This window comes from Parasteatoda tepidariorum, chromosome 2, assembly GCF_043381705.1.
Source record: "Parasteatoda tepidariorum isolate YZ-2023 chromosome 2, CAS_Ptep_4.0, whole genome shotgun sequence".
NCBI lineage: Eukaryota > Metazoa > Arthropoda > Arachnida > Araneae > Theridiidae > Parasteatoda > Parasteatoda tepidariorum.
In genome coordinates this window covers 48,577,568-48,603,033 of record NC_092205.1, presented here as the reverse complement: position 1 = coordinate 48,603,033, position 25,466 = coordinate 48,577,568, and the positions used below count along the sequence as shown (strand labels likewise).

Below are 25,466 nucleotides of genomic sequence, written 5' to 3'. Positions count from 1 at the left end.
ATTTTTGTTTTTTGAAACTTGTTTACTTTATGTGAAAAAGAATCAGCTCAACTTTCTTAGAATATGCGTTAGAATCGGAGAAGTATCATCTGCTACAGTGCTTTCGATTGCCTAACAAGACCTTTCTTTACTTAGAAACTTGTCAGTATGATTTGATTTATTGTTTTTAGAAATTTTTTCAACGTTAATTTAAAATAAAATCTAACTATTCTCATTATTAAATTAAACTATTCTCTTTTAAAACTTTACATACCGTCAGTAATTGTATTTCCTTTGTGCCCTTCAATAATTTAATAAATTTATATGGCGATTATTCAAATATAAAGGGAAAAAAATCTTGGTTTCACATAAGCAAATTATATAAATAAAATAAAAAATAGGAGCGGTAAATTAATGAAGTATATCACAGAGCAGATGATGAATCACTCAGCTTGCGACAGCTATATTTTAAGTTTAGGGACAAATGTTATCAATATGAAATACATGCTGCCATAAATATGAAACACCTTTTGAAACAACTTGAATTGATGTTGACATCTCAATAAATATTAGTGTAGAGCTTCTGTAACACTCAATGCTAATAGGCAATAGCATCAACGCCCATTCATTGATTTTTAATAAATGCATGACAACGAACTAAGCTATTCTCTCAGTTTCGATTCGGAAACTGTGACACACCTGATTGATCACAAGATTTGTGTTAAGTGGGAGTATTGCGAATTTCTTTTCTTTTTTATCGTCTGCATAATTTACACGTGAAATATCGTCGTCTTTTGTTCGAATGCTGATTTCTTGAAAGCGATTAAGGTTCTAATAATTCTTTCTTGCATGTAGGAAGAAAAGTAAGGGTTATTTTATTGTTTGAACTAAAAAAATCAAACATATTTTCTGAATTTTAAAGAGTTCTTTTCTCATCATTTTGTAGATTTTTTATTTAATATCACAAGCCAATTCGCCAATCGAAATGAATTTTAGTATATAAGTTCTTTCAAGCAAATAATCTTTGCATGGAAAAGGTATATGTTCTAATTATGTTCTAGATATGGTAACATTAGAGATAAAGAACATTTAAATACAACTAATTGGCAGTAATTATTTGTCATTTGAACCTGGTTATAATGTGAGTATGTAATGATCTGGAATAAATTGTCTCTGGTATTGATCAAATAAATTTAAAGTAAGTACTTACCAATCAGAAGTAAAATTTACTTGAATGTCATGATAAAGAAGTCAAAAATCTTTTTAGTAAAAATAGAAGTAAGTTTTTAAGAGTTAAATTAAATGTTGGAATGTTATATTCATGTGATATCTTAATTTCAAGCCCAAATTTGAACTCAATATAAAATATAAACTTAAATTCAATTGTGAAAATTTCTTTCTTAAGAAATAAGATAACCTGTACGCGTGCAATTGGTGTGTACGGAACATGACACGCAACGAGTCGCAAGGAATTGTGTTTTACGTGTGGCATAAAGCCATATTTTAAATTTCAACGAAGCACAACAAAAGAAAAAAGAAAGAATCAAATAACGGAATGATTTTTTTTTATTTGTGCTGAAAATGGAACACTCCGAGCCAAATCGGATAACAAAAACTAACAAACAGTGTTATTTTCAACAGTTCCAAGCTCTGAATTCCAAGTTACCATCTGAACATTTTTCTCCTTATGCCTTCTTGTGGGCCAAGAGGGTGGAGTGGTGAATGGAATGGTGGGCTACTACTGGTGCGTGGAGCAGAGGGGCGGCGTGGACAAGTGGTGCAGCATGGTGTACTACTGGGGCTGCGTGTACAATGGGTGCGTGCAATAATGGGGCAGCATGAACAACTGGAGCATGTACAAGTGGAGCAGCATGATGGACAACGCTCTTGTGAGCATAGGATACAACTGGTGCGTGGTGCACTGCGGGGACCACGTAGCTGACTGGTTTATGTTCCCATTCGACTTTGGTTATTTTGGCTGCAGAGTGTGGAGCCACGTAGTGGAGAGCTGGATGAAGAATAGCTGTTGCTGAGCAGACAGCCAAGATAGTTGCGAAGATTGCCTGGAAAAAAGGAAACGAACTGTAAGTAAAGATTTAATCGAAAAGATTGATACATTTTTTTTAAGAAGACAATTTCAATGGCGGACTGTAACTTTACGAACAAAACTCAGTGACCTAAAGATGCAGAAAGTGGTGACGCACAAAAAGTGGTAATCCGTCATAAAAGTTTAAAACTAGCAAAATATTCTTTTTTTTATTATTATTATTAAAGGGGAATGCTCAAATTATTTTAGATTAAAGTACATATTCATGATATTTTTAGTATATGGTAGAAGTAAGGAATGATTAGTTAACTTGATAAATTCGCTAATAAGGAGCACAATTTCTATCTTTTTTTTTTTTTTTTTAACTTTTCTTGGTGCACTCTCCATTATTTAAGAAAATATTTCTTGACACTCAATACGAGACAAATAAATTAATCTAATAATTTCCAACAAGCATTTGAAATGTTCCTACAAATGTTTTTCGAACTGTAGACCGTGCTAAAGATAGTTGTAAAAAATATTGTTTAAATAGTTTCAAGCAAACAGTAGCTATATTAAACTGAACAATTAGAATTTTATTTTTTTTACTAATATTTTCTTCTTCATGAACACTTTTTTTTTTCGAATTTACCACGAACAATTTTATTTTATATTTACTGTCGCCATTTATTCCATATTTTTAACTATGTAATATGATCATTCTTAAATTATGAAATGATTTATATAAAGTGATATATTAAATAAAAGCTTAATATTAAATATGAATGGTTTGAATTAATAATTTTGTTAATAACTTCTTCAAAATTTCGTATATTCTTAACAAGTTGTAAATAACTGGAAAAAAGCGACAAAAAGAAAAATAACGCAATTTAATTTTCTGCTTTTTTTCTGAATTCAAGTTGCATGCTTTGAAATTTAATGTATATCTTAAATTAATTTTTATAGGTTGATCATAACTTTTTAATACAAAAATAATACCCCTTATAATTTTGTATACTAAAGTTATGCTCTGAAAATAGCAATTTTTCTAAAATTTAATCAAAAAATGAAATAATTTATAAAAGAATGCATAAAATATTCTTTAGAAACGCAAGACACTTTCATAACACATACACATTTTCTGACCTATTTTTAATGGTTTAAACTCAGTAAATTAATAAAAAAGGTAATTTTTGAATAGGTTATTTCAATTAATGTATTAATATCTATTGATTTCTGGCATGTAATATCATTAAAATTTTTTCGAAGTACCATTTAAAATTTAAAAAAAAAAAAAAAAAAAAAAAAAGAATTGCTGTCTTGCATAATAAAAATTTCCATTTATTTTCAGTCGAATGGAAAATATATCCAACTACGAGCAAATATTCGATGGCATATTAAGCAAATATATTTTGCGTAATTCTGAAAAACTAGGCTGATTTGTATAATTTCTGAACTTAACCAGTTTATGTATTGGTCACTTTTTCCTCTTAGAGATTAATTTTTTTATACGTATAATAAAGAGATATAAAAGCACTTTCAGGAGGACATGTTATTATAGAGTAGGAAATTGTAAGTCATTTAAAATTGCGTGATAGTTTTATTTCCCAGCGAAAATATAAATATTGGGTTTGCATTTTAATATTAATGAACCAAAGTTTTTCTAATATTTTTAGTATTCATCTCGATCTTTTTAATTTGAAAAAGAGATAAGCAAGGAATGGTCATAAAAATGCTTTTAAATAAAAGTGTTTTTAACTGTAACCCCGGCAAGATTTATAAATTAAAAAAATGAATTTTAAAAATTGAGAATATGAACTTAATTCAAATGAGAAATGTATACGTTTTATACAGAATATTTACATTTTATGCAGAAGAAAATATTAAATTTAAAATATAAAGTATTCTAACCATCAATTTGGGATAAGACACAATATTTTTTCTGCGAGTATTATGTAATACTCCGCATTTACTTGTAGTTTAGTCATGGTGAAATTTTAAAGGAAAAATAGACAAGCATCAGCTTAATTTTTGCACATAAAAATAAAAATTGGTCTAATTTGATTAATTTATATTCCCTTTACAAAAAATTAACTTTGAGTTTAAAATGCAAAACGAGATAAATATACAAATAAAAACGAATATAAGTAAGCCTTAGTCTTAAATATATGAGTACACACTTCACTAAATGATTCTAAATTTTCGGTAGCATAATTGGAAAAAAATTATAAATTTTGACACATTTTTTGTAACATTTCAGATTCAATTGAAAAATGCGGCCATATTATTAAAAAAAAAAATTGAATAAACTTATTGGATTGATTTTTTTATCGTCAAATTTTTATTCATTTGAAAATTCATGATATATTTTTTTTAATTTTTATCACAAAAATTCTATGATATTTCAGTTTTAAAAGAAAATCAAATCATATATTTAATACATTTAAACAGTTCGCAATTTTAACTTTATTCCTACCAGTTGAACTGAACTTTTTACATTACATGTTAAAATACATTGTATTTAAGCACAGTTATTAAAAGAAGTAATGAAGTAATGTTCTCACCAATTTGTACATGTTGAGGTTTGTAAGACAAGTCTTAGGACTGGACAATGATAAAGATTGAGAAGCTGGAGTGAGCTGTGTCTGTGATCGTGGTTTGATCCCCTTATATAGTCGAATCCCGCAGATGAAGATACAGCCCTGGGGCTGACCAATGTATAATCCGTCCCATCTACACGAAGGTCAAATTTGCAGGGCGTTGAATTTGTTGGAGATGTGAGACATTAAAATTAGACGAAAAGATGTAATGCAAGGACGCTAAGAAGAATGAGGTCAAGTACACGATTAAGGTGGGGAAGTGGAAAAATGCTTGTGTTTAGAAAACCCCCTTACCTTTCACTCTCGCTATTGGTCATTATTATTTGTTCTTTTTTACTCTCACTTATCTTCCAGATTGAACGGGTTTTTCCCAGCTTTTTCCAATCAAACAGTTTCAACATTTCACTCTTGTTTTCAGTTTTTTTTTCTGTTCGTAGTGCATCATTTTTTTTTAGTAGTAAAAAATTGCCTTTTATTCATTTTGCCTTTATACAGATCGTGGTACGTATCGAAATTGTACACTGTTAGAAATTTTTCTGAGTAAAGAACCATAATATCGTTCTAATTACTTTCAACCTTAATATGTCACTATATTGGACCATGTTATCGTATTCATTAACTTGAACGGCAACATTGTTCTATATGACACCTTAATAAGGTTCTTGAAACCTTAATTTACCACTTTCGCTGATTTTGCTACAGCTTTAACCTATCACTCGCTTTTGCTGCGGATTTAATCTTTGCTGCAGCTTTAACCTATAATTAAATTTCTTTAACTTCAACACAGATGCTAAAGGTGCAACTTAACACTCAAGATTAAGGTTGAGGTTCAACTTAAAACGAAAGCATTGTTCAAATTAACACCTTATTAAGGTTGATGAAACCTTAATTTGCCACATTAGCCAATTTTGCTGCAAACGATTATAGCAACAAACAACTTGCGACATGTTTTAAAATCAAAATATTCTGATTTGTTTCAAGCATAAATATTTAGGAACGATTTGAGAGACTATCTATGTTTTATATTCTGATTATTAACTTATTTCGTACGTAATGTCGTTTTCCTTTATCAATTAATTTTATATGTAAAGTACAATCTTTTGGTATCAAAAATTCGGTTCCAACTTAAAAAAAAAAAAAAAAATAGATCGCACCAAATGCATAGAAATACTAAAAAATGGCAGACATATTTAAAGTATCTTGCATGTTACGCCTATGGCTGGCAAAGTGGAACTCTAATTTTATGTTTTTTTATTTTTTTAATACGTGTTACTAACTACCTACTACGTAATTCAATTTAAGCGAAAACATGGTTCAAATCTGTATGTACCTTATTAAGATGGCTAAAACCTTATTTTACCACTTTCGCTGAATTTCCGACAGCCTTAACCTTTAATAGAACCAAATTATCAAATTAAGCTTTAATACATATGGAGAAAAAAATTCTGGTGAAATTACCGTACTGTATGGGAATGACATTTCTGATCGGAAAAACAAACAATCAACCTATTTTCGTCAATAAAGGCAAAATATAGGGTATCTAAATCATTCATTTGCTAATTTTTCTGTTCAAATTTTGGTTTTCGAAATTATAGTTCTTATTACCACATATTTAGTAAAAAATACGAAATTGAAAAGTAAATTTAGCCGAATAAATTATTTCTATTCCAAGCTCTAAGGCAGTGGTTTCCAATTTCTATCGGCTATGGTGAATTCTTACCCCGACTTCATAAATAAAATTTATCGGCAGCTAAAAATAAACTGACCAAAAAGATACTACTAATTACTTTGGAAATATTTAATGTGAAGAAAGAAATATTGTCATCCTTTTATCAATAATAGTCTTATATTATAATTTGGTTTTACATTAGGTAGTTAAATTCATAGGTCTAGAGCGGTATTTGAATTTGTTTTTGTTGTATGTATAATACAAAAATGGTAGAAGTAAACTGAATTAACAAACGTTGAGAATGGTTATCAGAGAAAAAAAATTTTTATTCTTAAATTTGGTTAATTTTAAGTTAAATATTTCGATGAGAAATACTGACTAAATTGTTTATAAAGGCAAACCCTATTTATAATTTATTCTGTATAATGTTATTAAATTGTTTTTTTTTTTAATTTTGCTATTTCTTATTTCATTTGAATTGTAAATTATTTCTTAAAATTTAAAGAAGTATTAAATTATGAACTATTTATTGGATATAAATATAATAACAGGTTGAAAAAATCATTGCCGTTTAACAAATATATAATTTTCGGTATCCCTGTGATTCTTTCCTGGAACCCTAAAGTTCCATGGAATACCTTTTGGGATCCACTGCTTTATGGTATTTTGGGTAAATTATTACCACAATTATTATTACCAAATTTTACCACATTTTACAAATTTTATTACACATTATAAAAACCATATTTTATTGTTGATTTTACCAAAGTTTTTACCAAAACACTTCGGTAAAAATTTCGAGCTTTTTTGTATTCCCATCGAGCTAGAAACACGGTAAATTTTACCATATTCTGGTAGTTTTGTGCATACTTTTTTCTCTGTGTTCTAGTTTAATTCCAAGAAGATACTTATTTACAAAGTTTATTATTCTCAGCATTGCCATTTCGTTCATCGTTCTTCGTTGTATATATTTTTTTATTTTCTTTCTTGCAATCATATTTTATGAATCAGACAAAACAACATTATACTTTTATTGCAATTCTTTGAATTATTCAGTGTATTATGAATCTCATAAAAGAAATTTAAGAAACCTTTGAAACATATCCCAAAATTATTAATAAAAAAGAACTTCTGAACACTAATAATTAAAGAAAAACCAGAAAAACATTCATAAATATTTGGTATCATTGCAAAAACTTAAATTCTAAACTAACTACTGTCCTGTTAAAATTGCTTTAATCTCTTTGCGATATCCGTAGTTTCTAAGTATCAATTTTATGACAATTTTCTTTTTGATAACAGAAATGCAATCTACTTAAACATCTATATTTTTCTCGAATACAGGGAAAAACTTTTTCTTCTAACTTGATCACTTTTGGCAGGCATTTTTTGCATACAAAACACGAAGTACTTTAGTAAATGGAATACTTAATACCATCTAATTAAGATCCAATGGCTACTTAGAAATAAATCTTCGCTGAAACAAACTGTGAGAGGGAAAAAAAAGACACTTTTTTGGGGAAAAGATTAATTTTCCCCATTTGTTTCTGTGCTTATAATAGATTTTTAAAGTCTGTAAAAAATTTCTAAAAGAAAAAAAATGCGAATTTGACATTGGCTAAAACCACAATTTAAAGAACATTTTAATATTAATATATTTTTTATTTAGATTTATTTATTGATTAATATTTTCGAAAAGAGAGAACTTTTTTTCTCGAGTTGATAAGTTTTTTCATTTAATGATCCATGAACAGTTTTTGAATTAATCTTTTTCTTTCAAATGCAAAGTGAGCAAAATAAAAAGCGGACCGCCCTAAATAACTTTTAATCTAATGATCGGATCTTCACGTTCTAGAACTCAATCTTAATGGCTCGAAGGAGTGACCTCAAATATGCTAACTAATTTATGTAGACGATATTTTAAGTTAAGAAATCAGACACAAAAACGTTCTTTCTCTGAATAAACATGCATTTTATTCAACGGATTCCGATTTCTGACCCCCAAAATGCAGGGGGTAGCAGTACTCGGGGTCTTTGGTCCTAATAGTTTGGTCAAGAAAGCGGTTCAAAGTTTGAACCTCTTAATGTTAATTTTATTTTTTGCGTATTTCACCATGTCCTAAGAACTTTTTTGGGAATCGAAAAAATTTTTCCACGAAATTATTATGATCCGTTTATTTCTTTATAATGGTCCATTTTTTTTAAATGTTTTTAAATTTTTTTTTTTGCACTCTGTACACTAATTTCCTGAGTTTTTGCACCGCTGTGATACAGTCAAGAAAAAAGACTAAATATGGAATTGTTGATTTTTATATATTGCTTTTTTAATGATAACTTGACTTGAAACTTATACAGAGTGTTTTTTTACGACCACCTTTAAGTCATATTGTCCCAAGTCAATCGTACGACCAACAGGATATGAAACCTGCCTTTTGGATGGCGCCAACAGTTGCTGCTGAAGCCAGGAAACCAACGATCTTCCGGGGTACTCCAGGACAAGATCCGACAAAATGGCTGAAGGAATACCAGAGAGTGTCATCGTACAATCATTGGGATGACACTATGCAATTAGCTAATGCCTACTTCTTCCTGGACGGCACCGCAAGACAATGGTACGAAAACAATGAGGACTCACTGACGTCTTGGACTTTATTCGAAAATGGTTTGAAAGTGACCTTTGGAGACACACAATCCTACCTCAGACGAGCGAAAGACCACCTCAAGTCTCGCGCACAAAAATCCGGCGAAAGCATCCAGTCTTACATTCAAGACGTTCTCGGACTTTGCATTCAGGTTGACCCGACCATGTCCGAAGGAGATAAGGTTTCCCACCTCATGAAGGGCGTCGCAGAAGATGTGTTCCAAGCCCTTCTTACGAGAGAAATCCTAACAACAGCCGATTTTACAAAGTGGTGCCTGTACATAGAAGAAATGAGACAAAAGAGAGTGGGACGGTACAAGTTTGCCCGATTACNATTCATATACACAACATATATTCGACCGATCTTAACTTATGCATCCCCAGCCTGGTGCAACTTGAATAAAAAGCAAACAAAGAAATTAAATACTTTCCAAAATAAAATTCTAAGAAAAATGAGTGGAATGCCATACTTCATAAGAAATAGTGCCATCCATAGAGATTTCCACATTAAAACCTTAACTGAAACAATTGTTGATCTAAATTCCAAATTTTTTAAAAATGCGATGAAATGTAATGCAGCAAATTTTTATAAAATTTTTGAGGCAGATATGTTAATAGAGGACTCTAAAATCAGACCTATTGCATACTTTCTAACTAGTGATGCAATACTTTCGACAAATTTTAATTAATTTTAACAAATTTTAATATTAAAAAAGGCTTTTAAAAGGGCCAATTTAGTTGCAACATTTACCGCTAAACTTTATTGGCGCTGATTGCATTATCTCAATATTATTTACTTGATATTTCTCCGCTAGCCATAACTGGCGCTAATTTTCAACTTCAAATGTAGGCGTGGCTTTGGGCGCTGCAGTCGCGCACATCTAATATTAAACTAATATTACATTAGTTTCCTTCTTTTCTCTCTCTCTCCTTCTCTTTTATCTCAGATACAACCAAGTCAGATCTCACTAGTACCAGATGCAAGGGTAAAAGGCCCCTACGGGGCCTAAAGGCCCTGAGCAATCCCAAATGATGATGATGAAAGAGGAGTTCTTCTGGGCGCAGACTGGTTGCCGGTCTTTGTAAATTCCTGATGTTAATAAATTATCAAATTCTCATCTTGTAATCTTCACTGAATCTAAACACTTTAACGTGACAATATTTTTAGAATCCTAGTCAAATGGGAAGTTGAATTCATTAACTTCAAACGAACAGTAAATAAAATAAGAATAAAGCAAAAACGTTCTAAAGATCTGTCAAATTACTTGTGATAGTGGCGGAGAAACAAAACAAGCTTTGTTGCCTGATAAATAATCTGAAAACTTAAAACATATAAGGAGTCCTTATAATTGCTTTTCTGTAACTTTTCGCTTCATCCATTAGTCAAACAGATTTTGATAATTTCAGTTCCACCTTTCTCTATAGTGATTCGCCAGATTTCGATAAAATTTTGTTTTTCTTCTTTTTAAACATGTATTTGAAACCTTTTATGTGAATTTTTTTTTTATAAAATCACAAATATTTTGCACAGAAATTATGAATATGAAGCACATATAAATGTACAAAACGTACAATGCTAAATATACAATAATTGAAAAGTTTGTACTATAATTTTAAATCCATTTTTGAGCAATGGTTTTTAAGAATTTTTTATATTGTATTCATTTGTTACAACTTTTAAATGATATATTGTGTTCAAAATGCTTCAGATTTCCCTAATATTTATATTTTAATATTTAGACAATTAAAATGTTTATCCTTTTATGTTTTTTAAATGAATTATTCGCAAACAAAGAAAGATCTATTCTCAATTTCAAACAATGCATTTTTTTCACTTTAATTCTCAAAGGGAAAGGTGCTTATTGATGAAATGGAACTATTTAAAAAAAATTCAAACTTTCATTGCCAATTTTAGAATTATTTTTTAAAAGTGTTTAGACACATGCCATAATGAATTTTGTTTATAGTCTTATAAATAAGTTTGAAATGCTTCCATTCATTTAGTTTATAATGGAAAAAAACCCATTTTTAATAGACGATGTACAAAGAAAAAAAAAGCACGTATTCACACAATTGAAATCTTTTAAATCCCACATCAATTATATTAAGTTTGTATTGTTTTTATTAAATTATTTACGTATCTTATTAATAACATTAAAACAAATAACTGTTTATTTACCAAAAATATTTAAGTCTAATAAAATTTTAACAACCTGAATACATTATAAAAATCACTTATTAAAATAGTGAACAAAGTCTTCATCAACAAAATGAAACTTTATTTTCAATGTATTTTTTTCAAAAAATAATAGATTAGGAATAAATTAAAAAACAAGTTAATTTAATGTTATTTACAGATAAATATTTAAGAGACAAAATGATTTACATTTTAAGATTGTATTATTTCCTTTTTTTGGTCCCTTCTACAACTAGCAATAGTTCAGAAATAAAATATTTTATCCATGCATTTACTTCTTTTTTCTGGAAATTTTCTTTTGTTTTTCGTTTGATTCTTCAGAAAATTTCTATACTCGCAAAAACTACAACCGTGAATAGAACCTGTTCTGAAATTCAATGTAAGATGAGATTCATAAGAAATCGCGTAAAAAACCTTTTTCTTAGAATCTATAAGTATTCAAAGAAACTGAAAACCAATCTATCGGAAGGAAAGGAATATTTTAAGACTAAAATTCTTGAAGAAACGGGAAAAATTCCGATAGAAGAGATAATGGAATTGAACCATTTTTTAACTATTTATTTTTTCAGAAAATATGCATTTATCTTCCATATTAGAAGAATTTTTGAGTTACTTTCTCAATTTACAAAATACTAAAGATTACGAACTCTTAGCAATGTTTAAACCAGCAGAACTTCGTGTATGCTTATTGGCGAAATTCACAAACATACTTGGAAATGCCTGAAGTGAAATTATTTTATTAATGCTAATATTTATTTAAATATGGAAAATAGTATAATTAAATTTGCTAACATATGTTATCAGTTTAAAAATATGTATTTATAATTGAAAAAAAAGAAAAGAGATTTTTTTTTTAGAATATTCAGAAAATTTTTTTTATTTTTTTTATTGAAACATAAATTGTTTATAGTGATTTCGAAGCTATGTATAAACAGAAATTATATCGCTAAAACAAAACTAATTTGAGGAAAAGAGATGAATAGATTTAGAAACTTCAATAATTGAAAACTCTACGGAAAAAAAAATTATGGTGAAATTTTTCCGTTTTTTTACGATCTATTTTTTACAATAATACTTCAAATTGCGACATCATTTGTCACATTTCAGCACAGAATCGCAAAAGAGTTTTCTTTAAAAAAAAGTATTTTTAGTATTATACACGGAGAAAATAATTCTGATAAAATTGCCGTACTTCGTGGTGACATTTCTGCTAAGAACAAAAACTTAAAGCAAAATACACTGTACTTAAACGATTCATTTGGCAGTTTTTCCGTTAAAAATTACAGTACGTTTTGGTGTTCTCATAGAGCCAGAAGCATGGTAACTTTTATAATATTCCAGTAGTTTTGACCATACTTTTTTTCAATGCAGGATTGATATATGGACCATACGATTAATTAGATTGGAAACCATGAAAAGAATTTCATCACCATATAATAAAAATATAAATTAGTTTAGCGCAGAAAAATTCTCTAAAACCCAACTTTTCTGATATCTTATTTAGAATTTAATTAGTTTTCTGCGCCTGGTTCAAATATACAAATCTAACCAGACAATTGTTATGATTTCACATTGATTAAATAGATATGCCAATGTTCGATGACAAAATAACGATATTAAATATAGTTCGAGTAGAATTCGATTCAAACAAAAAACAAAATTTATTTTTTGTAATCTGAAATCTAAATTTATATTTTATTTTTTAGCAAAACATCAACTATTTTCTGCTTCTTGTTGCAATTTTGAATCCAAAAGAAAGAAAGGAAAACTTTTGAGCAAATTGTAAAGACAAATTTTATTTCACACAATCAGGTGTTTTATAGAAACAAGTTGTATGGAGAATAAGTTACATTGAGATAAAAGTTTTTACCATAATTTATTAACTACAGCTAATTATTGTGACTAACACTATTTAAATGTATCCCATTTAGGGCATGGAAAAGTATTAAAAATGACTACCGGTAGAAATATAAATTTAGAAATGAAACAGTTAGGATTATTTGATTATATGTAAAAATCATTAAACCAATTAAATCACCATCAAGCAATTATTAAGTTTACATTATTATTTGCAATATATAAGTATTATTAATGTTTGTAATAACACGACTTAGTATTTGTGCGAAATCTCAATTATTACATCGATGCCATCTGCTCTTTGGTTCATAACTAAATATTGAAGAAGTATTATAAAATCCTCAAAAAACTAATTAAATAAAATTATTCTTACTTCTATTTTAAAGTAAATTAGTTGGTTAAAAACGTTGTGGCGTGCCTGTGATTTGAGAAAACCTCTGTAAAACAAAGTATTATCCACCCTTTTAAATTTCTAGATGAAATAGAAAAAATTTTGGCGTATAGTTTCCACGACCATTTTTTATATTGTGGTAAACTAAATGCATTTTTAAATACAGAACTGTAGTTATAATACAGAAACCTACATAAAACTGACATAATAATTGCTTGAAAAAATTAGAGCGAATATTTATCAAAAAGTGCTTGTTTCTTAAACGAAATACTTTTGTAATTAAGCCATTAAATTGATTCTAATGCGCATGGAAATATGTGTTGTGCATCAGCAAACGAAAATTGAATGAATACATAAATGAAACTATAACAATGAAAAGCAAATAAAAAAATTTACACTGTGAAAATGCACTGTAAAAATTTTTAGTTTATCTCAACACCAAAAATGGGGCAAGTATACACCAAAAGTTTTACAGAGTATGAAGCAGACTAAAATTTGGAAACAGAAGGTTACACGTATTACTCTTAAAATTGTAATATTACAAATTTAAAAATATATAACATTTGAAAAAATATAACGACAAAAATTATAAATTATATTGCAATAATTCAAAAATTGCAAAACATTTCAATTTCCCCAATCTAAAACTTTAATCAACTTAAATGAACTATTAAATTTAACTAATTTTTTGTGGTTCTAAAATTTAGAGGCCTTGGGGGATCTCCTAGTTTACCACTCCTTGAGCACATGCCTTAAATAGTAAACCAAAATAACCCTTTTCTTCTTAATATCGAAGAAAAATAATATAATATTTTTAATCGAGAAAACTAGTTTGAGCTCCAATTTAAAAAAAATTCTGCATTGTGAACTAAACAACTATACTTCTATGAATTAAAAATTAGGAATGTTTAAGTAATTTGTGTCAAATCATCAAATCAACCGTGGGCATTATTAGGTTAAACCACAATTCAAAAGAAAGTATTTATTTTTTTCTAAAAAATCAGAAATGATAACGAAAATAATTAGCAATATAATTAAATTATCCTAATCTTCCAAGTAAGCTCATTGTAAGAATTAGAGAAAGTTTTTATTACTCATTTAGAGCATCATAACTTGCATCACAGCACAACGTATCACTAACTTAGTAACGGAAAATAATTTAATTGTTTTCTTAAAATAATATTTTCTCGAAATGTAGGAAACTGAAATAATTAATTTAGCGAATTCAATTTCTGTTTCTCAAACACTTCTAGCAAATCAGTTGAAAAGTAAAAAATAAAATAATAATAACAAATATATAATGCATATCATAAATTATTTCGAGCTTTTAAATTTCAGTTAGATTCGAATACCGTCTTTAATTACCATAATAAATTAAAAGCTTTCATAAAAAGTTTTTTTACTGCTTGGAAAGTTTAGTATTTCGTTTCATAACTTAGCTTATTTCATTTCAATTAATTTCACTAAATTTGAGTTTTTTTATTCCAACCGTAATTATAATTTGCAAGGAAATTAATTTGTACTTTAATAGGAAATAAGTTCAATTAAATATTATGGAAGATGGATGGAGTAAAGTTCGAGTAGAACTTATTGAAGAAAACTCAGAAGCTAATCGCCTACCAATGAAATTGCTTAATCGGAAATTAAATTTTCAAGTGTCTGAAAATTTTTAAATTAGTTTGATTATATTGCAATAAACTTTTTTCACAAGCGATACTTTAGAAATTTAGATTTTATTTTCCATTTTCAATTAGATTTGCAGGACTCCTTTTTTTCGTACTCAAAAAATGGAGGAATAAAAATAATTAAGGAGAAAAACACGAAATTATAAAGTGAAATTAGTTAAAGCGAAAGAACTTTGCTTCCCGAAATTATTCTTATCCATTTTTGCCGAAAAATATAATCCAGTAATTTTTACAGTATTACATGTTTATTTAGAGTGATTTTACAGTAATTATGATTGCAAAATTTACGATACACCAGATTCTTTGTTTCCTAACATGTTCCGGTAAAAAGTACCGACACTGTGAGTGCAGGTAGTTTTGATCGTATAGTTTGATCTGGAATTTTATACAGTGTATAACGTGTCTGTTAATTTAAAAAAATAATATTTTGCTTGGAAGATGTTTTTTTAAACATTTTAGAAAATATTTTTGATATTTCATAAAGATTCAAAAACAGTTTCGGAAGCGACATAGATAGTTGTTTTAAGAAGAAAAATAAAACTGTTTCTGTAACATATTTTAAGCGTTTTTTACGTTTTAAAACGCAACGAAAATAAATTTTTGTTACTCTTTTGCAACCATTTGCAACCCAAACTAAAATTTTGTGTCGTCTAACAATTGAGATTAAAACTCTTTTTAACATTCCCGCCCAGAAATTAAATAAAAAGTTAAATAAATGCATCAAATTCAACTTTTTCCCGATATAGATACATAAAGAGAGTCAATGTTACAGCAAACGAGAAACCATTTTGTTCGCATATGCAAAACAGTTGTTTTAACCTTGGTTGTTAACGATGTAAAATTTACTACGACAGCTCTCAAATGGCGGCGGGTTAAAAATACCTGTGAAACGCTCTTTAAATAAAAGTTATCAATCAGGTTAACGTTTATTGGATAGATCCGACGGCCTTTATCCGCTTTCTTTTAGAATATGACCTTTAGAATGTAGACAATACATGTATCGCATTGAAGGATGATAGAAAAAGGGCGGTTGCAGCTACATACCTAATAAGAAATTAGTTTAAATATTACAATTATACAAAGAAGAATAATTACTGGTTTTTATTATCGAATAGATTTATAGCCTTTGTCTGACAAGTTTTTTGGTTATTTTGATAACGGTAAATAATTATCGCGTGAAAATGATCAACTTTCTAAATTATCGTTTGTCTATCAAACATATAATCAACTTGTTTACCGTTAAGCGTAGTTGGAAAGATTATATATAATTGAATTTATTAATGATGTTGCTCTAATTATTAATCCATTATGATGCATATTCGAAATTATTGCTCGAAATGGCGACACTTTTTTGCGAAATAATGGCGGCATGGGGACGAAATTATTTCTCTTAAATGAAGTACGACAAATTTTATGATGACAAATTTTAATTATACATTCAAGTACTAGCTTAAGAAATTACATTTAAGTTCAATTATTTTATTCCTATATTAAAATGTGATAAAAAAAATTTTACTGATTTTGCTAAAACAAACTAAGATACTTTCGAATTTTCTTTAAAATAGTTTGATTAAATTAATTTGTTCTTTATTAAATTTGAAGTGAATCCAGAATCAAATATTTTTCTAAAATTCGTGACGTTTCTGATATGAGGTCAGTTTCCTGACCATTACGTAGAACGGTCGGTTCATTTTGAAATGTATAATAGAAATTTAAAAAGTAATAAACCAAGAAGAGAAATTAGTTAGAATCTTTACTACAAATTACACGGAAATATTGTACGAAAACCCGTGTATCCTAAAAAAGTAATCTGAATTTATTGAAAATAAGTAAGCGTGACTATACTAAGCGTCAGCCATTCATCCAACTATAACTAACTTTATAAAATATAGCTAACATCCAAACATAACAAACTACTCAAATATAAAAAATATCATATTTAAAGTTTTTGAATTCTGTTGATTACATGGAATATTATTATGAGTGACGTTATTATTATGAGTGATAATAAAGTTTATTATATAGGAGAAAGTTTCATTAATTTTCCTATTGTTGCCATTAGTGAAGGGCATTTTTTTAAGAAAATTATCTAACAGACAAGCTTCAAAATTAAAAAGTTTAGTTTTTTCGTTTTTATGGCCATAATTGTAGAGCTTTGTGGAAGAAGATATTAAGGAACACTTTAGTGAATTTAGGAAATATAGCAACTTTTAAAAAATATATCAATATCAGGAAGTTATTTACAAGAGGTGTTTTCTCACTAAAAACCTTCTAATTTAAAAACCTTGCAGAAAAATTTGAGTTCTACACACGGCTGACCGCAGCATGTTAAACCTAAAATGTCAAGTTTTTACAGAATGTTTGTTGTGCTCGCCAAAAAAATCTGGTAAAATTACCGTACTTTTATAATAATAACATTTCTGCTAAAAAACCATAATTCTGCTAATAAAATCGAAATAAACGGTGTTTAAGCATTTATTTTATAACTTTTCCATTGGTATATGGCAGTGCTTCCTAAAGGGTGGTACGCGTACCCCTAGGGGTACGGGAACAGTTTAGCGGGGGTACGCATTCGTATGTGAAAGAAATATCTTACAGCAAACGATGATTTTAAAAAATTTTATTTAAAAATAAAGCTGGCCATGAAAATTTACGATTATGAATTTTTCTGTTGGGTATTTTTTTTCCAGAGTTAACAGTTAATAATTAGTGGTGTCAACAGCCAGTTATGATTTTTTTGTGCAATTTTTTTATAGTAAAAAATACATTCATTTTTTAATTAGTGGTACACGGTGTTACGAAAAATATAGAAAGGGAACATGAAAGTCATAAGTTTGGGAAGCACTGGTGTATGGTAACGGTTTACCGGAAATTCTGGTTTTCAAAATTATAATTCTTATTGCCAAATTTAGCTAAAAATACTAATTGAAATGAAAATTTAACCAAATAAATAGTTTATATATCATACTCTAAAGCATCATGATAAAATTGCCAAATTTTACCACGTTATCCAAATATTGACACAGATTGTAAAATATTACGTTGCTGTTAATTTTACCTAAATCATTACCAAAGCGCTTCCAATTACCAAGCTTTTTGTTGTCCCTATGGAAGACATATTACCAGAAAAACGGTAAATTGGCAAATTTTGATCTTTTTTCCCCCCTTAGTCCAGTTACAGTAAACAATTAATCAAAACCTTTTTCAAAATACTATTGCGCACAGTTACACAGTTTAAAATTTTTGTTTGTACTTGATTATTTTGGATTTTTTAGTTAGTAATTTAAAAAGAAAGAGATAAACTATTTTAACTTTATTTAGAGATAATTAGTTTTCTAATTTTTTTTTATAATAGATTTGGCAACAGTAACAGGATTTTTTAACAGTAACTGTTAAAAAATTTATTGAAACGTTATTAATTATTACTTTATTTTAGAAAGCATCAAGGAATATTTTTTCAAACAGTTTTTTTCTCTTACATATTTTCTGATGCTTCAATAGTATATATTCGCATAAGTATGCACAGTTTATATTGAACACGAGTAAAAAAATGGAATCAATCGAATTTAAGAAAAAATTTAAGTATTCACATTATCGAAATGAAGTTAAATTTCTCTTAACCTAAACGGAGAATTAGAGTAAAATAAATATTGTAAAAATGCAGTTTTGATTTAGTTTAGTTAGTGACCAGCAGAAATATTCTTTAAACATGTCAGTAATGTTTAAGTATATACTTTATTGTAAGAATTTTTCAGTTTATCGTTTTCTTTTATTTTTTGAACAAACTTTTCGAACTTTCAAAAACTAATACTTGCTTGAAAATCGAAGTTTTTTATTTTCCTGAAAGAAACATTTTTCACCATTTGAGTTTCATTGACTATTGGATAAGTTATATATAAAAAAGCAAACTACTTAGTTTTTTCGTGACAAGGTCCAAAATATTCTCAAAAATAAATCATTCTCCATTGACGTCATCTTAGATTCTTCTGACACGCTCCTTTTTAAGACAACAACCTAAAAGTTTACTGACCGAGTAAAAATGTTGTCTTAAAAAATTTCATATCCAACCTGTTCTTTTTCTCCCCCGAAGATTATAAAAGATAGCAAGTTTTTTTTTAGCGAAGATCAGAAGGTAAACAAAAACTGAACTCAGCAAGGATAGAACATATAAAAAATAATAATCATTATGTTTTCATGAAGGACACATGAGCAGTTATTACTTCACAATCATTAATGAAACATTCCACTTTATAATTCTACAACGCCATTTTTTTTAACCCTAGTTCCCCTTCAAAGTCAACAGAAGTGCAAAATCTTTTATGAAATATAAAATTTTTTTAAGGCTTTTTTCAACTGTGGCGTAAAACGATTTTTGAGGGAGTCGGAAAGTTCAATGAAAAGTGTTTGCTTTTTGCAAGAGTGGCTACTTGTGAAGAGTGATTTGACAGAAGGGAAAGTGGTTGGCTACCATGGCGCAATATTGATTTGTTCTCATTTTTGTGAGGAAGCAGTTTAGTAGGTGAATCAACTCATCTTTTTGAGTGGTGTTTCTGGATTTCCGGAGAAAAACCAGATGATATTAAAGTGTCATTTAAAAAATAATTCAATAAATTCTTTATAAATGTTCGAAACCAGTTGGAGTAAGTTTAAGACATATATAGAGTACATAAGATATACTCTATATATATGCCTTAAACTTATATTTATGTCTTAAACTTATTACTTATGTGTCTTAAACTTATATTTAAGACATATATATACAAACTAAACAAAAAAAAATTCTTCTTTTTTTTTTTTTTAATTTGCAAACAAAGTACTCGACAACAATTTATTTTTCTTTAAAATGGAAGATTTTTATTATGATTTCAATTATTTTTTAAGTCATTTGCACAAAAAGGGTTAATAACGCTGAAAAAAAAAATTTTTTTTTTTTGAAGCATGAGATTTTTTTTACGGATCTTGGATATTTTCAAGTCACCGATTTCAAATCTGTTATCAATTTTTTTCCCCAAGTTACAATGTTTTTAAGATGTCATTTTTATTTTATTTTTTTAATCAAAATCTGCAAGTTTAAAAACGCTATAGATAACAGGGGGCCGCGTAAATGTTGAGACAAAAATTATGGGAGAGTTAGGGCACTTTATCAGGATCGAAATTGCATAGGTACTCGTAAGCGAAAATGTTTCCTTTGGGCGTTTCGTTATTATGACCTGTTCAGAAGCATGCGAAGAAACAGTTCATAATAATGAAAGCGCCCTTAGAGGCGTATGGCGACATTTCCAAACATGAGTTTCTATGCAATTTTAATCTTGATAATGTGTCCTGACTCTTCAAAAATTTTGTCACAACCTTTACGCTACTCTCTGTTATATATAACGTTTTTAAACTTGTACATTTCGACGAAAAATAGACGAAAAATATAATTTAAGAAAAATCTGCAGCTTTAGCAGCAAAACCTCATAGGCGAATTTGGCAAGTTGAATCATTTGTATAAATATTTAAAAAAATTGTTTCCCAGTGTAATTATTCTATTTGAACGTCCTCTGATATTTTTAAATTTTCAATCGTTAAATTAATGAAATAAAATAGCTTAATTAGAATTTTTAACAAATTATATGTTAAAAGTATTGAGTTTCTAGGTTTTTGAATAGTATTTTTTTATTTGCGTTATTCACAATGAAAGAAATTTTAAAAAATATTTAAATCGCTTTCTGTTTGCAATCTAAGCATTTAAAATTTTGAAATTATGTTTTTACCATGATGAAAAATCTTCGAAAATTCTGCAGGCACCGTTTCAAATATTTGCAACAATTCGAAAATGGTGTAATAAATATTAATTAATTTTGCCACAGTTAGTAATAGCACATTTTTATTAAATATTCTTTTTTATACAACAGCGTTTATCATATCGTTCCTATTGCAACACAAGAATAGGAAATTTATCTATATTAAATCTTATCAGTAAAAACAAAGGAATGCAACACTTATCCTGATTTGAAAAATGCCTAGTTTAAAACAATTTCTTTAACACGTGTGTTGTTTCGATTACAAGTAATGACAAACAAAGGCAAAATCTGTAGTTTTTAATATGTAATGATAAATAAATAAATTTTAGCAAAATCATTATTTTATCAAATAATGGGCACTTTTAAATTATCTTTAATACTTCTATTTTCAGATTAACATTCTAATCATCATTATTTATAAATATTTATAACTACTATGTTCTTCGTCCGAAATATGCATAAATTTTAAAATTTTGAAAAATATAAACACATGTTTTTATGAAAGAAAGCAGTTAATGACAAAAAAAGCTATATGTAATTTTAAATAAATAAACTAGTTCTTTAGCCAAACATTTTCTTGCCAAAAATACTCTTTTCTTTTTTGTTTATTTATTTTTGTTTTATTTCAAACCGTTCTTCGAAATTTTAATGGTTGAATAAACTTTATAAACTTAATCGAAAATAAGCACTTGAACAGGAGTACAAAATTAAAAGCCAAGTTCGTATGCTTGAAAAGTTTTAAATAACATATTCAGAAAAAAAAAATTTTTTTGAAATTATAGGAAACAGCTGTCAATTTTTAAGGAAATATAGATTTTAGTTATTTGAATAGTTTAGTTCATTGCATTTTTAAATTAAATTATTGTTGTTAGATTAAAAAAATTTAAAACCTTTTACAAAATGTAAAACTTTAGGATCATGACATGATCTTGACTTATGCTTCCCTTTTTTTTTCGAATGAAAAACTCTCGAAGATCGCAAAATAACTAATCTAATTTACATATACCTATAAGAGATAAATTAAAAAAATCTAAAATTTTAAATATGATAATTATAAAATAAAAGGTAAAGGAAATCGAAGTAAATAATTAAATAATAAAAATGAAAAGTAATTCTGAAAATATTAAAAAAAATTTAACATCTGTGTGAAACATTTTTCTTTTCTCCATAAATCACGAAAACGTTTTCTGACGTTTCATAGAGGTTACAGAAATGGATATAGACGTTCTAAGGAGTAAAAAAAAGTTTCTAGACCAAATTTTAAGCTTTTTGTCAAATCGTAGCTTAATAAATATTATTAATATAACCATTTATGAAATTATGTTTTAATATTGAATTTAATTTTTTAATTATTAGCTTTTGAACTAATTGTAAACTGATTAAATAAAAATTTTGTTTAACAAAAAGCGTTAAACTGCCAACTTCTTTCTCATGCTTAAAAACTTGAATGTATACTTTTAATTATAAATAGATGTTTTCGAAAATGTGAATTTTTTTACTGTTTGAAAAAAATACTGTTAAAATAATAATACTGCTTAAATAATAATACTGTTAAAAAAACTTATTTCAGAAAACATATTGGGCAGTACGTGGCCGATTCTGAAAATATTTTCCCAAAACTGAGGTAAAAATCAATAGTTGTACTAAGAAAATATTCTGCTATTGTATTATTTCCAAGTATTATTATTTAATTTAAATATCAACAAAGTTTAAGGAATTCATACTACAAGGCGGAAAGAAGGAGGGAGACTTATTTCCACTGATTTTCAAAAATATTAAAAGGACCGTCATTAGGTAGCAATGCTGACTAAGAAAAATTATAAAACTAATTCTTAAAAAAAATGTGATCTGAGTACAAAAACAAACATGCTCATATGACTGTGCTAATGGTCTGACATGTATCAGAAAACTTAGTTTTATAATTTTAAAGTCAACAGCGCCATCTGTTGAAGAATTATATTACTAAATTTGACAGTTGGTGAGAACTAGTTTCCTAAGCAGAACGCAGTAAGCCATAAACTTTTGTCTCTTTAATGTCTATTTTTGCCATCCCTTAATTGCATGTTGAAATCGTAGGTCATTTTTGCGAGATACGCTGCCTAATTCTTCGTTACCCACGCTCTATTTGACAAATAATTTTAATAAATGCCAATTTAATATATGTTCAATGATTTGGTCATCAACTACTTAGGTGTGACTAGTAGAAAGAAAGAAAATTGTCTGAGTGAGTTAATATCGATAATTTAAAGCATTATAGCTTTTGTTCTATATTATAAATTTCTAAAACTTGTTTGTACTTGGTGAGTTGATAATTTTTTTTTCGGGCTATTATTACAATTGTAAAGTGAATTGAAAGTTTGATGTTTGAACTATCATTAACATAGAAACTAAACATATACCTGAAATCATGGTTAAAAGTTTATAAAATAGCTTTCCTCTTGATTAAGCTTCAACAATTTGTTTTGCAATAACATTCATTATGTAGTAAATAAAGAAATGCTTTTCCTAAGAAAATTCCATTTTTAGCTTTAAGAAAAAGTATCTTTTACTTTAAAATAAATAAAATTAAAATAAATAATTCTAAAACAAGTTAAGCTAATAAAAAAATATTATTTTATAAAAAATACTGTAGATTTAATTGCAATATAAACGAAAAAAAAATTTTTTTGTTCGTTGGCTAAATAATAGCTTTGGTTGTTTTAAATTTCCACGTTTTAAAATGGTCTTATTTAATTAAATGTCTATTCCACAAAGAGAACTACTTTGGTTTTGCTGTTTTCTGAAAAAAACCTTTAAAAAGCAGGGTCCTAATTAAATTTTCTAATTTGTCGCCTAAACTGTCCAACTTTAAGAAGAAAAAAAAACGAACTAATTACTCTAAAATAAGAAATGGCAAAATAATGAATACTGTAAGCTGCTTCTGGTGTTTTTTCTTATGACACAAGACTTAAAGTATCTTTATCATTTATCTCCTTTTAAAATAAGGGGATTTTAAAAATCAATTAACTATTTTTTTTAAAAGAAAGTACAAAATAGTTCTTAGTTTCACCATTGGGATTGTTTGTATTATCAAGTATTTTCACATTTCGAAATAGTCTGAAACTGTGAAATGTAGGTAGAATTTAAGGTTGGTAAACAGTATGAACTATTTTTTTAATTGCTATTTTATGCTCAGTAACCAATTTATTTTAAAATTTGAGCAACATCATATAATTATCTAGTTTCATGCAACGGAAAATTATATTATATTTTAAGGAAACTCATGTGGAAATATTTACTAAGTATGTTGCAAATTTTGCAAAGTATAAGAATTTAAAATTGAATAGGATCTTGCTTTGTTTTTGAATGATATTATAATTGAAAAAAGCCGGCCAAGTGGCCGAGCGGTTAGCGCGCCTGACTGCGAAGCCAATGACCGCGGGTTTGGTTCACAGGTACCCACTGGGTAACGTGAAATGAGTAACAACTCTGGCATCTTCTAAGGTGAAACGAATAAAGTTCAGTGCCTGCCATTCGAAAAAAAAATAATAATTGAAAAAAGTAACACTAGTTGTGTACTGTGCGCAAGAAAAAAAGGCCAACTTCAATAACTTTTGATCTACTGATCGGATGTTCTAGGACTCAATCTTAATGGTTCCAGGGAGTGACCTAAAATGTGCTAATTAATTTAGTGCAGACTATATTTCAAAATTTGGAAGCAGACACAAACATGCCTTCTCTGAATAAACATGTCTTCTTTTGATCGTTGATGGATTTGGATTTCTAATGTCCAAAATATAGGGGATAGTCGCAATTTTCGAAAAAATGTTCTCAATTATTAGATCAAGAGAGCGGGCCAAAGTTTGTACTCCATAGTGTTAATTTTACTTTTTGCGTATTTCGCCATGTCTCGAGAACTTTTTAAGTGAATCAGAAATTTTTTTTTTTTGAATAAAATTAAAAAATTCGTTTATTTAAAGAGAAATCAATGTCAAAAAAATTTTTAATAATTTATTATGCTATTTAAAATTTTTTTATATCATTTTGAAGAATATAATTTTATATGGTGGCATACAAAAATTTTAACAAAATAGGTTGAATAGCTCCTGAAAAATCGAATTTTAAAAAGTAGTGTCGTAATTGTCACACTCTGAATGACAGTCGTTATTCAGGATAGTCCCTTTTTTTTTGCAAATTTCAGATATCTGTATCTGGTTTAAACCCAAGGCCGTATTACCCATTACGCCAGACTAGACCATGACCTGGGGCCCCCAATGATTAGGGTTCCCCTTTTAAAAAAATTAAGAAAAACAAAGATTTTTTTTTTAAAATTGATTTTTTTTTTAAAAAAAATCAATTTCAAACATATATTAATAAAATACGGTAATTTTTTTAGTTCTAATTTAACAAAATAAAGTAAAATTTAATTTATTATTATTTATTTTTAATTTAAATATGCTTTCTTAAATGAAAAATACTTTTTTTTTGAATAAATAAAAAGTATACGAGAAAAAAATTCAATTTAGGGGCCCCAGAAATTTGAATGGCCTAGGGCCCCGTCTACGCTTAATCCGACCCTGTTTAAACTGCAACTTTTAAAACAATAGCTTTCTTCTGATTATTTCTTTATTCAACAACTTAGAAACTGGCGTAATT

General features: G+C 27.9%; 2 protein-coding genes across 2 annotated transcripts; one reads left to right on the top strand and one right to left on the bottom strand.

Moving 5' to 3' along the window:
* Nucleotides 1-1,527: 1,527 nt before the first annotated feature.
* LOC107454669 (A-kinase anchor protein 14) lies at nt 1,528-4,784 on the bottom strand. The gene is made up of 2 exons (XM_016071944.3): nt 4,570-4,784; nt 1,528-2,042 (listed from the first exon to the last, which is right to left on the bottom strand). Exons 1-2 carry the CDS (start codon nt 4,579-4,581, stop codon nt 1,665-1,667), a joined length of 390 nt encoding a protein of 129 aa, XP_015927430.1. The 5' UTR covers nt 4,582-4,784; the 3' UTR covers nt 1,528-1,664.
* Nucleotides 4,785-8,686: 3,902 nt separating this feature from the next.
* Nucleotides 8,687-9,604, top strand: LOC122268719 (uncharacterized). The gene has a single exon (XM_043038722.2). The coding sequence runs from the start codon at nt 8,693-8,695 to the stop codon at nt 9,602-9,604; it is 912 nt and encodes a 303-aa protein (XP_042894656.2). The 5' UTR covers nt 8,687-8,692.
* Nucleotides 9,605-25,466: the final 15,862 nt, after the last annotated feature.